The sequence below is a fragment of the Dipodomys ordii genome, unplaced genomic scaffold (genome assembly GCF_000151885.1).
Source record: "Dipodomys ordii isolate 6190 unplaced genomic scaffold, Dord_2.0 Scaffold36, whole genome shotgun sequence".
In the NCBI taxonomy this organism is placed as follows: domain Eukaryota; kingdom Metazoa; phylum Chordata; class Mammalia; order Rodentia; family Heteromyidae; genus Dipodomys; species Dipodomys ordii.
The window spans coordinates 5,483,603-5,499,733 of NW_012267252.1; the positions used below are offsets into that span (position 1 = coordinate 5,483,603).

Here is a 16,131-nt window from a genome sequence, read left to right on the forward strand (position 1 = left end):
AAAAAAAAAACTACATACATTACAATATAGATGATCCCAAAAAACGTGTTAAATAAAAGAGGACAGTCATAAAAGGCCATCTATTATTATATTATTTCATCTGTATTATTTCAAAAAGATAATGATCAATTAAGGAGGTGATGTATAAGCAGTTAATAAATTCAAGGAGGATATCAACTGGATAATTTAAACCAACAGCTGAATAAAGAAGACAAGGCAAGATATGAAAATGAAATTCACTAAGAGTTGAGTGCAAATGGCTCACGCCTATCATTCTAGCTACTCAGGAGGCTGAGATGTGAGGACCACAGTTCAAAGCCAGACCAGGAGGAAAAGTCCCTGTGAGACTCTTATCTCCAATTAACCACTAAAAAAACTGATTGAGCTGTGGCTCAAATTAGTAAGAGTGCTAGCTTTGGGCAAAAGAGCTCAAGGATAGTGTCCAGGCCCTGAGTTTAAGGCCCACAATAACTAACAAAAAATAAACAAATCTTGAAAAAATAAACCAAACTGAAACCTGTAAATGAAGAGCTCAACAGCCCAAATAAAATATTCAATTATTCTAGGTGCTAGTAGCTCACTCCTGTGATCCTAACTACTCATTTGGCTGAGATCTGAGAATCACAATTTGAAGGCAGCCAGGAAGGAAATCCATGAGACTCTTAGCTCCAATTAACCACTAAAACACTGGAGGTAGAGCTATGGCTCCAAGGGGTAGTCTTGAGCAAAAAAGTTTAGAGACAGTGCTCAGATCCTGAGTTCAAGCCATTGGACTGGCACAAAAATAAGGAAATGCCCCAAAGAAAGAAGGAAGGAAGAAAGGAAGGATTGAAGGAAGGAAGGAAGGAAGGAAGGAAGGAAGGAAGGAAGGAAGGAAGGAAATGTCCCAAGAAATAGTAAATCACTTATACAACTACTTTGGAAAGCAGTCTGGAAGGTCCTCAGAAAGCTAAATATAGACCTCCCCTATGACCCAGCCATACCACTCCTAGGCATCTATCCTGAACAACAGGAACCAGGATACAAGGACACGTGCATCTCCATGTTTATTGCAGCACTGTTTACAATAGCCACGCTACGGAAACAACCCAGATGACTCACTAAAGATGAATGGATCCAAAACTTGGGATACCTATATACAATGGAATATTATGCAGCCATTAGAAAGGACAAAATAATGGCATTCGCAGGGAAATGGATGGAACTAGAAATCATGTTGAGTGAGGTTTAAGCCAAGAGCAGAGGCAAACGGCATGTGGTCTCCCTGATAAGTGGATGTTAAATTCAAAACATAAGGAGATACGACAAAGTAAACAAGTCTCAAGAAACAAAGGACCTCCACTCATCTGGTCGAATCATTACTAAATGACCCCATGCTACTGACCACATATATGATACATATGTGCACATTGGAGGGAAACTAGGAGGACATAGAAACAGAGGGAAACAGGGGAAAACATACAACATCAGGCCCCATCAGCTTCACTGGTCACTGATCAAACTAAGCAACTCAATGGCAGCCATAGGAGGGAGGGAATGAGCAGCAAAGAGGGAACAGCTGACACTAAGCAAAAGGAAAGAAATGTACATATCACCTGATGTGGAAGAAATCACTATTGTCAAAGCTCATAGAACTCATAAACTTTATAGACCATGATAAAGACAATTTGCCCATGAAGGTTACAATGTGTTTGTGACTTTAACTAAGTATCACTATCCCACAATACTGTGAAATTTATGTAATCACTTAATCACAATAAAAAATGCTGTAACAAAGAAGCAGGGGGCTGGGAAGGTGGCTCAGTGGTAGAGCGCTTGCCTTGCATGCATGAGGCCCTGGGTTCGATTCCTTAGCACCACATAAGCAAAAAGAAAAAAGCCAGAAGTGGCACTGTGGCTCAAGTGGTAGAGCGCTAGCCTTGAGCTGAAAAGCTGAGGGACAGTGCCCGGGCCCAGAGTTCAGGTCCCATGACCAGACCCCCCCCCAAAAAAAGAAGAAGAAGAAGAAGCAATAAATGTAGTCATTCTACCCATATATTTTTAACAGTTTGATAAAATTCATCTACTTTATCTCTAGTCCCTGGTACTTTATTTTTAACTTGTTCTGTGAGCCACTGCCACCCAGCAGGGCATTTCTTTTTTTAATGTATGAAGTAGCTTACTATTTCTACACAAGACCATCTAGATCTCTCCTGAAATCTCTTTATAGAGGCCCTCTTAATCTTCTTGATTAGGGCTCAGATTTCAGTAATCTGTATTTATTTTCTGTTACCTGCCCAAAGGTTTAGGACTATTTGACTTAATAGGCCTCTTAAACTAAGCATATAATCTCTCAGGAGGCAAAGGAGAAAAAATGGTAAAAGTCAGGGTAGCATGATCTACATAGTAAAACCATGCATCAAAACAGAACAGAGACTGGGAATGTGGCTCAGTGGTAGAATCCTTGCTTGGCATGCATGAAGCCCTGGATTCCATTCCTCAGTACCACATATACAGAAAAAGCTAGAAGTGGTGCTGTGGCGCCAGTGGTAGAGTGCTAGCTTTGAGCAAAAGAAGCTCAAGGACAGTGCCTAGGTCCTGAGTTTAAACCCTAGGACTGGCAAAAAAGAAAAAGAAAAAAGAAATATCCATGTTTCCATATAAGAGTACCTTTAAGAAAAGTTTCTTCCATCCACAAACTATTTCTCCTTTAACTCAAAACGAGCAGCAGCAATGAGGATGGCCACAAGAATCAAGGAGTATAGTCCTTGCTGTAAGTCTTTACTTCCTTGCTTTTGTAAATGTGTTTATAAGCACCGTCCTTCATCGTTACTTTACCTATTTCATTCATATACACAAAAAAAAACTTTTCTTCTGACCCACATTCTGATTCTGAGCAGTCTTTCCACACTACATATTTCTTTATATTTCACCAGGAGAATTATAAACTTACCTGAAATGGCAGAAATTCATTCTGCTAAATTCATTTTGCTAATTCATTTTGAGAAATTCATTTCTTATTACAGTGTATGATTCTGAAAAGCTGTACAAAATGAGAAGTGAGAGCAGCAACCTGGCCTCATGCCCAGCTGGGAGCAGATAAGTTCACCTAAAAAGGACTTGATGCTCCAAATTCCAAAAACTGGAAAGGGAGCTGGGAAACTGGGGAAGGAAGATCTGGAAACATGCCCTTGGAATGTAATAAATAAAGCAAATTTAGCCTGAGGGTGAGACCTTCTGCCTAGCCTGTCAATTTGATGCCTCATTATATTCTCCATCTCTAACTTCAGCACATTCGATTGGAGCAGGTGGAAAAAACACCTTAGAAAGCAAAGCAACACAAAAAACTTTGAAGGTGAAGTTAAGAACTAGGGAGAAGGGGTAAAGAGTATGGTTGCTGTAAGCCAGGATTACTGGCTGAAAATGTGAGAGTTGGGTGAACAGATATGTACTTTTACCTATATAGTTTTTAACACACAATCTTATTATTTTATCCCACTTTCAAGTCTTTCCTATTATCCACATAGTCTTCATTATTTTTTCTACTCTGACCCTTCTTCCATATACTCTATGTTTTAACCATCCAGAATTTTTATTTTTTGTCAATCATGGGGCTTGAACTCAGGGCCTGGAGGCCACTTCTGAGCTCTTTTTGCTCAAGGCTAGCGATCTACCACTTTCAGCCACAGTACTACTTGCAGTTTTCTGGTAGTTAAGTAGAAATGAGTCTCACAGAGGGGTAGAGCACTGGCCTTGAGCTGAAGAGCTCAGGGACAGTGCCCAGACCCAGAGTTCAAGCCCAATGACCACCACCAACAACAATAATAATAAGGCCAGGCACTCATGGCTCAAGCCTGTAATCCTAGCTACTCAGGAGGCTGAGATCGGAAGATGAGGATCGCAGTTCAAAGGAGGAGGAGGATCGGGGTTCAAAGCTAGCTCGGGGAGGAAAATCTGTGACACTCTTATCTTCAATAAACCATTCAGAAAACCGAAAGTGGCACTATGGCTCAAGTAGTAGAGCGCTAGCCTTGAGCTGAAGAGCTGAGGGACAGTGCCCAGGCCCAGAGTTCAAGTCCACAACCAAAAAAAAAAAAAGTCACAGACTTTCCTGCCCAGGCTGGTTTGATCCACAATTCTCAATCTCAGCCTCATGAGTAGCTAGAATTAACAGGCATAAACCACCAGTGCCTGGCCAGAATTACTTTATATTCTACAAAAATAGCACATTTTGCCAGGTGTCAGTGGCTCACTCCTATAATCCTAGCTACACAGGAGGCTGAGATCTGAGGATCATGTTTCAAAGCCAGCCCAAGCAGAAAAGTCTGTGAGACTCTTATCTCCAATAAACCACTATAAAACCGGAAGTGGTGCTGTGGCTTGAGCAGTAGAGCGCTCACCTTGAGCTGAAGAGCTGAGGGACAGCGCCCAAGCACAGAGTTCAAGCCCCACGACCAACAACAACAACAACGACAACAACAACAAAAAACAGCACATTTTCAAGTCTCTGCCCCAGATCATGCTAGTCCCCTACCTGCTATGTCATCCCATCCTGGACCACGTCACCACTCTTTTTTTGTCGGTGATGGGGCTTGAACTGTGGACCTGCGTGCTATCCCTGTGCTCTTCAGCTCAAAGAGAGCTCTCTACCACTTGAGCCACACTGCCACTTCTGGCTTTCTAGTGGTTTATTGGAGATAAGAGTCTCAAGGACTTTCCTGCCTGGGCTGGCTTTTGAAACGTGATCCTCAGATCTCAGCCTCCTGAGTAGTTAGGATTACAGGCGCCCGGCTACCACTTTTTTTTTTTTTTTTTTTTTGGCCAGTCGTAGGGCTTGAACTAAGGTCTAGGCATCATCCCTGCGCCTCTCTGTGCTCAAGTCTAGCACTCTACCACTTGAGCTACAGAGCCACTTCGGGCTTTTTCTGTTTATGTGGTACTAAGCAATTGAACCCAGGGCTTCATGCATGCTAGGAAAGCACTCTACCACTAAACCATGTTCCCACACAATGCTACCACTCTACACAGAAAACTCTAAGGTTTCTTCATGACTTAGGTCAAACACATCTTTCTCAATATCTTATCTGATGTCCCATCAACATAGTTACTTTATACAAACCTTCCCTTTGTTACTTATTACAAAAGTATGAGGAATATGAGTTTAAATCTCAGTTATTCAATTTACTAGCTGTGCAACTATGGTTTCTGTGCACAAAATGGCCCTGACAATCCTAACCTCTTGGTATTTATAGCCTTTGTCTCAGTCTGTTTTGTGTTTTTACATAGAATAGTACTGACTGAGCAGTTTTAAAGGAAGAATTCACTTCTTACGGTTCTAGAAATTGGGAAGCCCAAAATCAAGGTGCTCGCATCTGACAAGAGTCTTCTATGTATCACCCTATAATGACAGGTAGAAAGACTAAGAGCATGTGGGCACTCACATACATTCACACACAAATAGAAAGAACAGAGTGAGGTAAGAGTAAAGGGAGAACACAAGTGAACTGACAATCTCAAGCTCTAGTCCTTTTATAATTGGATTTAGTATACACCTTCCTATACACTTGAATTAGGGTTTTTTCTGCCAGTCCTGGGGCTTGATCTCAAGGCCTAAGCTCTGTCCTTGAGCTTCTTCTGCTCCAAGCTAGCACTTTACCATTTGAGCCACAGCACCGCTTCTGGACTTTCTGAAGTAGTTTATTGGAGATGAGAGTCTCATGGACTTTCCTGCCAGCATGGGCTTCAAACATGAATGCTAAGATCTCAGCCTCCTAAGTAGCTAGGATTACAGGCATGAGCCCCCCATGCCCAGCTTGGGTTAAATTTCAAAATATAAGTTTTTGGAAGAGGACATAGCCAGACCATTGTACAGTTCCTTTGTAATATAAAAGAACTGATTCATGTGATCAAAAGAAATAGCATGTCACTTAGAATTAGGTTATAAAAAAATATTATGGCTTCCATTGGAGGTTCTTACACTTCTTTATTTCTTGGATTACCTGCTTTGGAAGAGGCAAGTTGCCATGTTGAGCAACCCTATGAAGAGGTATGGGTGGCAAAGAATTGAGGCCTGACAAAAACTAACTTTGCTTGAATGTAGGTTCTCCAGCCCCAGAAGACTCTTAAGATGCCTAATGCCTCAGCTAACACTTTTGACTATAAGCCAGATATAGTGGCACAAGCCTGTAATGTTAGCACACAGAAGGCTGAGGCAAAAGGATCATGAGCTTGAGGCTATCCTGTACTGTATAGCAAGTTACAGGTCAGTTGGCGCTACCTAATAAGACCCTGTCTGGAAAAAAAGTGTTAGCCCTGTAAGAGAATCTATGCCAAAAATATCAGTTGAGCTGGATTCCTAAACCAAATGAACATTTGTTTTAAACCACTTGTTGAGGGCTAGTTTGTTATACAGTAATATGTAACTAATACACTTAGAAGCAAGACTCTCTCAAAAAAAATAGTCATGTACTGGTGGTTCATGCCTATAATCCTACCTACTAAGGAGACTAAGATCTGAGGATTGTGGATTGAAGCCTGATCAGACAGGAAATTTCATGAGACTGGTATTCCTAATTAACTACCAAAAAAGCTGTAAATGGAGCTATGGCTGAAATGATAGAGCACTAGCCTTGAGAAAAAAAAACAAAAACAAAAAACAACAAACTCTGGGACAACACCCTATCTCTGAGTTCAAGTCCCAAGACCAGCACACACACAAAAATAACAACAACAAAATTTTTTAAACTAGAACATAAGATAATCTATTAACAGTGAAGCAGGAACTGAGGTTCTGAGACTCCATTTAAAATAAGCAAACTAGGAGCCAGTGGCTAATGCCATTCCTCAGGAAGCTAAGATCTGAGAATTGTGGTTCAAAGCCAGCCCAGGCAGGAAAGTCTGTGAGACTCTTATCTCCAGTTAACCACCAGAAAACCAGAAATGGCACTGGGGCTCAAGCAGTAGAGTGTCTGCCTTGAGCTGAAGAGCTGAGGGACAGCACCCAGGCCGAGGGTTCAAGCCCCACAACTGGCCAGAAAAAAGCAGAAAATTAATTTGTTTCTTTTATCTTTCAGCAAAAAAATAAGGATCAGATTTACTTCTTCTACTTCTTTTTTTTTTTTTTTTGGTTGGTCGTAGGGCTTGAACTCTGGGCTTGGGTGTGTCCCTGCGCTTTTCAGCTCAAGGCAAGCACTTTACCACATGAGCTACAGCGCCACTTCCGGTTTTCTAGTGGCTTATTAGAGATAAGAGTCTCATGGACTTTCCTGCCCAGGCTGGCTTTGAACTGGTATCCTCAGATCTCAGCCTCCTGAGTAGCTAGGATTACAGCCATGAGCCACTGGCGCCCGGCTTCAGATTTACTTCTAAACAAGAAAGAAAGAAAGAAAGAAAGAAAGAAAGAAAGAAAGAAAGAAAGAAAGAAAGGAAGGAAGGAGGAAGGAAGGAAGGAAGGAAGGAAGGAAGGAAGGAAGGAAGGAAGGAAGGAAGGAAGGAAAAGTTAACTCTAACCTACTTATTCAAAACTAAAATTTACGTCGTTTTTCTAGACCTAGAAAGACTGTATGTAGCCAGGCGCTGGTGGCTCACACGTGTAATCCTAGCTACTCAGGAGGCTGAGATCTGAGGATTGCGGTTCAAAGCCAGCCCGGGCAGGAGAGACCTTGAGACTCCTATCTCCAATAAACCACCAGAAAACCGGAAGTGGAGCTGTAGCTCAAGTGGTAGAGTGCTCGCCTTGAGCTGAAGAGCTGAGGGACAGCGCCCAGGCCCAGAGTTCAAGTCCCACGACCAACAAAAAAAAAAAAAGAAAGACTGTATGTAGTCTATATATAATCAGGAAAACTAGAGATCCATTCATGTAAGTCTTCTCTAAATCTTAGACCTGGTACTGGAATAAGGCAAACCAAGCAATCTTTCTGTGAATCAAAATGCTTTCTTGCCCAAAAAGTGGAGGTACGAATTCTATTGTCAGATTTAACTGAGCTGCTTTTAATGAAAAAAAGGAGACACATTTGGAATCACAGTGATACAGCACAGCTATTTTGGAGTATTAAAGAGAAGTAGAATAAAGAAACAGCAAAGGAAAGAGAAAATCTTAAAACCTAAATTTTTTGTTTAATCTTTAAGTAGTTATACAAAGGAGGTACCATTTAACAAAGCAGTTTATGAATTAATGTATGTTGATCACACCTTCTACATTCTCACCCTCCTTTGACATACTCCTTCCCTTATTTTTCTTAATTTTGTGGTATATACAATGAATTATTTACTGCATTCTCCTCCCTTTTCCCCCTAGAGTTCACATCCCAGGAATGACACTAAGAAAAAAAGAGAGAGAGAAAAGAAGAAAGAGTTAAAGAAAGGAAAGGGGGGCGGGGAAAGTGGCTTAGTGGTAGAATGCTTGCCTTGCATGCATGAGGTCCTCAGTTCGATTCCTCAGCACCACATAAGCAGAAAAAGCCAGAAGTGGGGCTGAGGCTCAAGTGGTAGAGCGCTAGTCTACAGCTGAAGAACTGCGGGACAGCGCCCAGGCCCAGAGTTCAGGCCCCACGACTGACAAAAAAAAAAAAAAAAGCATACTCGCACCAAAAATTTCCTATCACTTGGTTCTTCAAAATATATTTTCACATACTCACTGGGCACCAATGACTCACACTACTCAAGAGGCTGAGATCTGAGGATCATGGTTCAAAGCCAGCCCAGGCAGTAAAGTCCATGAGACACTTATCTCCAATTAACCACCAGAAAACTGGAAGTGGTGCTGTGGCTCAAGTGGTAGAACACTCACTGTGAGCTGAAGAGCTCAGGGAGGTTACCCAGGCCCATATTTCAAGCCCCACAACTGACAAGACTGTACTAAACAGTAACAAATCATAGTACTTACACATAGAGATCCATAGGAAACTCTTTCATCATATGTGTTACAATAAACTCTACCATCAGGTCTGAAAAAGGAAAGAAAAGAAATTAGAATAAAATTCATTCTTTGCCTCTGGGTTGAAAAAAAATTTGTGAAAACTATATACTTTGTACTGGGCTGACTACATACACCTGTATTAAACAAGCACTTAATTTTGTATAAGACATGTTTTGTTGGTGGTGGTGATGGTCATGGTGCTTGAATTCAGGGCCTGGGTGCTATCTCTGAACTTTTTTTGCTCAAAGCTAATGCTCTACTATTCTGAGCTAAAGCTCCAATTCCAGCTTTTAGGTGGTAATTGGAGATGAGAGACTCGGGGCTTTTCTTGCCCAGTCTGGCTTCCAATTGTGATCCTCAAATCTTAGCATCCTCAATAGCTAGGATTACAAGCATGAGCCACCAGCATCTAGCCTTACAGGATACTTTTTGCAACACTGTTCATCACTTGCTACTTGGAAATTAATAAGTACTTAACTCTCCTACTTCCAGAAGACCTGCCAATAAACCAGATATAAGGGAAATTTCATTGTACAAGTATTTCATACCACTAATGCACTAAGTACAATGCCAGAGGGAAATCATATTCTGAGACTAGAGCAATGAGACAAGCAGAAAAGAAATTATGGATCATATCCATGTAACTGGAGACTCAGCTGTAAAAGCTCTGTCAATCTATCCCATTTCACTATCACGTTGTTTGACAGATACTGGCTGAAATGGTCCATGGGGCTTTGAGTCAATAGAGGTTTATTATACAGTCTTAATTACTACTTTTAAAATCAAGTAGACTTAGGGACTAGGGCTGAATATCCAAGTTAAAATGAGATTAAGAGTTCCAGCTAATTCTTTTAAGGGATATGCTGAGTTCTGAGCAGTCAAAATTATTAAAAATACAGTCCCTACCTGTCAGCTCTGTTAGCCCCATCTCAGCTTCATTTATTCAGGGGAAGTTTTGTAATGCTGACTACCTGATACATCAATTTGGACCAAGAAATAAGGTAAGATATTGAAATCTTGATCAGGAGTAAGGTATTTAACAAAGCTAAATCATGTATCAAGTTTAAACATACTCATTTGTATATTTGGAAAGATTATTCTTTGAATACTACCATTTTATTGAGCACTCTATATTCATTATGTTTACTTTGCCAAACATAACAATAATCATGGTTCCTAGGGCCAAGGAAGAAACATAAATAGTAACTTCTCTAAGGAAGAAGCACATTAACCAGAATCTTAATCGTGAAAACCTACCATTACCTCAGAAAAATGTCAGTTTTGAAGATACTCACCCAGTACTGCACACACTAAAGGACGGCAGGGAAGGTTCTTGTCTGCTGCCTTCTTCCTGTGTCTCATAGGCTTCATGTAAACACAAAGAAAGGAAATTAGCAGACATGTCAACTGATAGGCAATGGCTCATCATCATGTTTCTCATGCAAAAAATAATTAATATAGAGATGCTACTTTTTCTTTCCCTTTTTCTAGTGGTTAGGGTAGGGTAGGGTAGAGAAGACTTGTTAATGCTTCCTTTTTTTTTTGGTCAGTCATGGGGCTTGAACTATGGGCCTGGGAGCGGTCCCTCAGCTCTTCAGCTCAAGGCTAGCATTCTACCACTTGAGCCACAGCGCCACTTCTGGCTTTTTTGTTTTTTCTGTTTATGTGGTACTGAGGAACCAAACCCAGGGCCTCATGCATGTGAGGCAAGCACTTTACCTCTGAGCCACCTTCCCAGTCCCTTGTTAATGCTTCTAAGTTATCAATGCAGGGCTGTGACACAAATATAATTCACAGAAGAGAATAGCCCACAGGGTATTGATGTAAACTACAAGAGAGCTGATGGTTTTTCTTTCATTTTACCTATATTGTATATTAACTGTCCACCCCTTTGGTGCTGGAAATTAAACAGGGCTTTGCAATATTCAAGGAAGCCATTCTACCACTGAGCTACATCCCAGCCCTGAAGTGGAATTATTAACACAAACAATGCACACTAGATTTTTCTTTGATATTAAAATAATTAGAAAACCAAGAGGTTATGATAGTATCAGCTACAGAAATAGAAATCGTACTGGCTGCAAAATAAAAGTTAAGTCTCAAACTTAAACTTTACTACATTTTTAAACAATATACCTCCAGCATTCAAGATATTACCTGACCTTCCATATTCTATTTACCCTACCTCTCAGGTGAAGAAATCAAAGCAGCACCTCATTTTGGCCAATCAAAAATGATATTATGCCAAGATATGGAAACAAGAGGTTTTTCTTTGTTGTTGTTTTTAATGTACTGTGTGAAGTTATTTCCTTTTTTTCTTTGTAGGTTATGGTGCTTAACTCTGGGCCTGGGCACTGTCCCTCTCAGCTCTTTAGCTCAAGGCTCGCATTCTACCACTTGAACCACAGTGCCACTTTCAATTTTCTGAGTGGCTTATTGGAGATAAGAGTCTCATGGACTTTCCTGCCTGGGCTGGCTTTGAACCACGATCCTCAGATCTCAGCCTCCTGAGTAGCTAGGATTACAGGTATGAACCACCACACTCAGCTCTCTTTTTTCTTTCATTTGTTTTTCCTTTGTTTTATCTTCTGTTGTCATTGTTTTTTATTTTGGTACCCTGTGTCTTGTATATATGTTTATCTGATTTGGGGAAGGGAAGAGAACAATAAAATAGTGAGACAAAGGATAAAGGGTGAACTAACGAAACAGACACTCACAAGACACTATGTTGGAAATGAACGTTACAATTAGGGGTGGTGGAATCAAAGGGAGTGGTGGAAAAAAAGACAAAGAAAAGTGAGGGAATAATTAAATTAAAATAATGATACTATATTCTGAAAACAAAAGACCCATGTCTTAGTTGAAATTTATGTTACTGATGAATTACAATATTACTGTAATGGTCATACAGTTATGGATTTTTTTTTTTTGTCAGTAGTGGGGCTTGAACTATGGGCCTGAGCACTGTCCCTCAGCTCTTCAGCTCAAGGCTAGCACTCTACCACTTGAGCTACAGCGCCACTTCCAGTTTTCTGAGTGTTTATTGGAGATAAGAGTTTCACGGACTTTCCTGCCCGGGCTGGCTTTGAACCGTGATCCTCAGATCTCAGCCTCCTGAGTAGCTAGGATTACAGGCATGAGCCACCATCACCCAGCAGTTATGGATTTTTCTAACCTCTCTTGGGCAAGTAACAGCTCTATGACACACAAAAAATTAACCAGGGCTAGGCATGGATCTGTTGAATAGCAGTCACACATGAATCTTTTTGGCACAATTTCCCATTTGCATTTGTTCTCCCAATTTCATCCCAACTCTTCCAACACCAAAAAAAGAAAGACCCAAGATTCCCTAAGAAAAAACAAGCAAAAGTCACACCTACCATTCTATGTAAGTTTACTCGAAAATTCATGTTGTCATCATGTAAAAATGCATTGGCATACTGATCCTAATAAAAAACACAGAAAAATGAGGAGTGAGAACTATAGATAAGAAACTCAAGTCTGTAATCTATCATACTTCCCATATATGTTGTACTTTCAATTAGAAAGGTAATGAATTAAGTGTAGAACCTTCATGTCAAACCTTACTTAAGGCAAATCATTTTATTTGGGCACAGTTTCCCAACATATCATTAGCTAGTCAAAAATTTCTATGAAACTTAAAGACAAAATATTAAGACCTAGGGACTTGTGGCAAATGATGAGAGGAATCTGTTTTCCTACTCCCTCTTTCTTTCCATCTGCCCAAGGAGTCAGCTGTATTTTTAACAGCTTAAAGGTTTTCATAGGGGCTGAAGGGCCCATGTCTGGGCTCCACATGAAACTAGAAATAAAAAGAAAGATCTGTGCTCTGCTAGGAATGAGCTCAGCACAGCAAGAGAAAATGGCTACATAGGCAGCATAGAAGAAGCAAGACCATGTCTATCCCTGGCCTTGCTGAAGAATGATGGAAAATCAAAACCTCATCATGAACTGGCAATAAATATAATGGGTGGCCCTTTCCCAACACCTTTCTGAAGATCTGACATGCCTACAGTCTCCAATTACTAGGAACTGTTACAATTTGTGGGAAGCAATTCCTTCAAAGGTTTTTCTTAGAAAGATTTTTGAAAAGCAATTATATCAGTCCCATTGCTAATAAGCAGCTCTTCTATAACCAGCTGTCCCTAGCCTTGTGGAAATGAGGTCACCTTCCCAGAGAGAACATAAAAGGGGGACGGAAGTGTAAGAGTTAAGAATACCGAAAGAGGAGGTTGAAGCTATAAATTTAGTTCTAAATTGGCTCCAGTTCTACCACACTTGTATGTCACCAAGATGCAGTGTAAGTTTGAATCTAATTACTCCATCTCCAAATGCCTTCTCATAAAGCTAAAGCACCACTGTTTTTACCCTCAGCTCTTATTGTCTGCCAAAATGCAATCAGTTTTACTCCACATCCCCACCACCAAGAAACCTGATCTCTTTTTTTTTTCCCCTAAATACAAAAGACCCCACATGAGCAGCTTCAAGAGGAAAAGACTATTTTCCAAAGAGTTTTAGGTCTCTTGTTTAAAATTTTGAAGAGCCAGAATCTTCCAGTTTTCAACTACAGCAGTTATTTTATCACTATCATATCACAATTTATTATTATCTAGTAAATGCTGATTGAACCCACACTTGTATCAGACAATGAGAACACAATAATGAAGGAGACAAAAGCCCCTGCTATCAGAGTTTGTATTCTAGAAGGATTAAAACAGTACAAAGGGGGAAAAAGTTCTCTCACAAGATTTAGGACCGAAAAGTAATAAAATACAAGGGAATTGACAAGAAGATAACATTCTGTAAGAGATTAGTTAGTACCAGAAGACAGGTGAGACCTACCTCTGCAATACAGGTAAGGATAATCAGACAGAGCTTGCCACTGTGAAGCCTGTGTTCATCTGTAAAGGAAAAATAAACTCTATACATCAGCAAAAAATACCAATAGGAAATAAATGTGTATATCATAGCCAGGCATGATAGTGAACCCCTATAATTCCAGTTCACCCAGTTAGGAGACTGAAACGAGATGATCATTAAGTACGATGCCAGTCTGAACCACTGCCAGTTCCAGGCCAGCCTGAACTACATAATGAGATTCTGTTTCCAAGAACAAACAATGCACATCATAAAAAGAAACATTTACACTTACCCCACAAAATTTATGAATGAAAATGAAGATACTACTAGAGTAAATCTTGCTTCCCTCCTAGGCAAAAAACTCCCCTAAAAGATTTTTTTTTCTTAATTATCCTGGTAATCAGTTAAATATGTGCCTGAGAGCCATGTAACTCTTACAATAGTTTCTACTGTCATGGGCCATGACCTTTTCTTGCAGCTTAGCTCTTTGATTCTAAATGGTGAAATCTATCCTTTTTCTACCCCTCATTTACCACCATCTATACTCACCTAAACAAAATCTAGAATAGTTTGGGGCCTGTTCACAGCAATAAAATTAAAAAGAAATTAACTGAAGACAAAGATTGCATACTTCTCCCTGCATTGTTCTAATTGCTTATGACCTAGAAAGATGAAAACTCTTGCTGTTATGGGGTTTTGTTTGTTCATTTGTTTGGTTTTGGAACTGGGAAATGAACAAAAATCCTTTTGTATGCTAGGCAAGCACTCCACCATTGAGTCACATCACCATTCATTCATTCATTCATTTGTTTGATAGTGGGGTTTGAACTCAGGTCTCAGACTGGGCTGGCACTCTACCACTTTAACCGCGTTCTAAGCCTTTTATAGCTCTAGTTATTTTTCAGATAGGTCTCTTTTTGTTTTTGCTATTGCTGTTCTTTTTCCTCAAACTGTGATCTCTCAGAGAATCAGTTTGAGGGCTGGTCTCAAATTAATTCTCTTCTGCCTCTCAAGTAACTGGGATTACAACTGTGAGACATAGTGTGAAATCTTTAATTCTCATTTTGAGACAGGGTCTCATTGCTCTTCTCATTGATCTACTAAGATCAAGTGAAAATAGGGTCTTACTACATTGCCCTGGCTGACCTTGAACTCCCAAACTTCCTGCCTCAGCTTCAAAAGTATCTGGGATTACAGGCATGAATCACCACACCTGACAGGTGTAAATTCTTGATTATTTTTTCCCTAAACATTATTCATTTAGCAAATGAATAACTACTATGTGGCAAGCACTTGCTAGAAATCAGAATCAAATGTCTCCAGACTCTTAGAATTCACAATCCAATTAAAAAAGAAGGCGTATGGCTGGGGCATATAGCTCAGTGGTAGAGCACTTACCTAATATACTCCTAAACTAGGTTGAATTATAACCCTTTGTACAACTAAAGATAATAAAAATACAATTTAAAACACCAATAATAATGATAATGTGATTCTAGCAGCCAAGGGCTGGTACAGTAGATCAGATACTAAAGAGCTGGTGGGCCAGTAAAGACACAATGGGCATGTCTGAAAATAATGCTTTGTCATGGCCTTTGCAGTATTTAAGTTGGTTACTGGCAAAAACCAAACCTTGCCTCAGTTCACAGGCTAGGTTTGGTCTTTTGGCTTCAATTCTATGGATGATGAAGTGACCAGAGCAAAGAACCTTATATAATCACAAGAGCTAAAAATGAGTTTCAAGAGCCTCGATTCACTGTCTTATATCAAGCAAAATTAAAAGTTCATTTTTTTTTCTGAGTCACATCCATGCAGCTTCTTTTTTGTATGGTTGCTACAATATTTCTAGAGAAAGGAAGAGGTTACCCATTTCCATAAAGAAGTAATCGCCTCAGGAAATGCTTATACACAAGAGTCTTGTTATCCTTGCCTGCCAGATTTTACCTGCTAAGTCTAAGGTTCACACACCTCAGTAACTCCTAATGGAGTTACCATGACTATTCTATGTTAGGAGTCTGGGACACGAAATATTTGCATCCATATAAATCCTAAGTGTAATTTTCTCCCTTGAAAGAACACATTTGCAAGACAAGAGAAGAAAAAAATCTAAGTTTGCAAAGGCAGAAATTTCCAAGAGCTATTGCAATATGTCTGAATATAACATGGCTTAAACTCACCCATCCAGACTCCTTTCAGTTCTGGTAATTCTTCATTTCCCCTATTTATCTTTTTTTTTTTTTTTTGGGTCCGGTCGTGGAACTTGAACTCTGGGCCTGGGCGCTGTCCCTCAGCTCTTCAGCTCAAGGCTAGCACTCTACCACTTGAGCCACAGTGCCACTTCCGGCTTTTTTTTT

At 40.1% G+C, this 16,131-nt stretch overlaps 1 protein-coding gene across 1 annotated transcript in view; it reads right to left on the reverse strand.

The window, feature by feature from the left end:
* LOC105986594 (chromosome unknown open reading frame, human C10orf76) overlaps positions 1-16,131 on the reverse strand; it is a 234,251-nt gene that overhangs the window by 129,986 nt on the left and 88,134 nt on the right. The window contains exons 17-20 of the mRNA XM_013017591.1: positions 13,760-13,818; positions 12,277-12,342; positions 10,192-10,261; positions 8,864-8,924 (exon numbers count right to left, since the gene is read on the reverse strand). Coding sequence (XP_012873045.1) covers positions 8,864-8,924; positions 10,192-10,261; positions 12,277-12,342; positions 13,760-13,818 — 256 coding nt within the window. The remainder of the gene's footprint in view (positions 1-8,863; positions 8,925-10,191; positions 10,262-12,276; positions 12,343-13,759; positions 13,819-16,131) is intronic.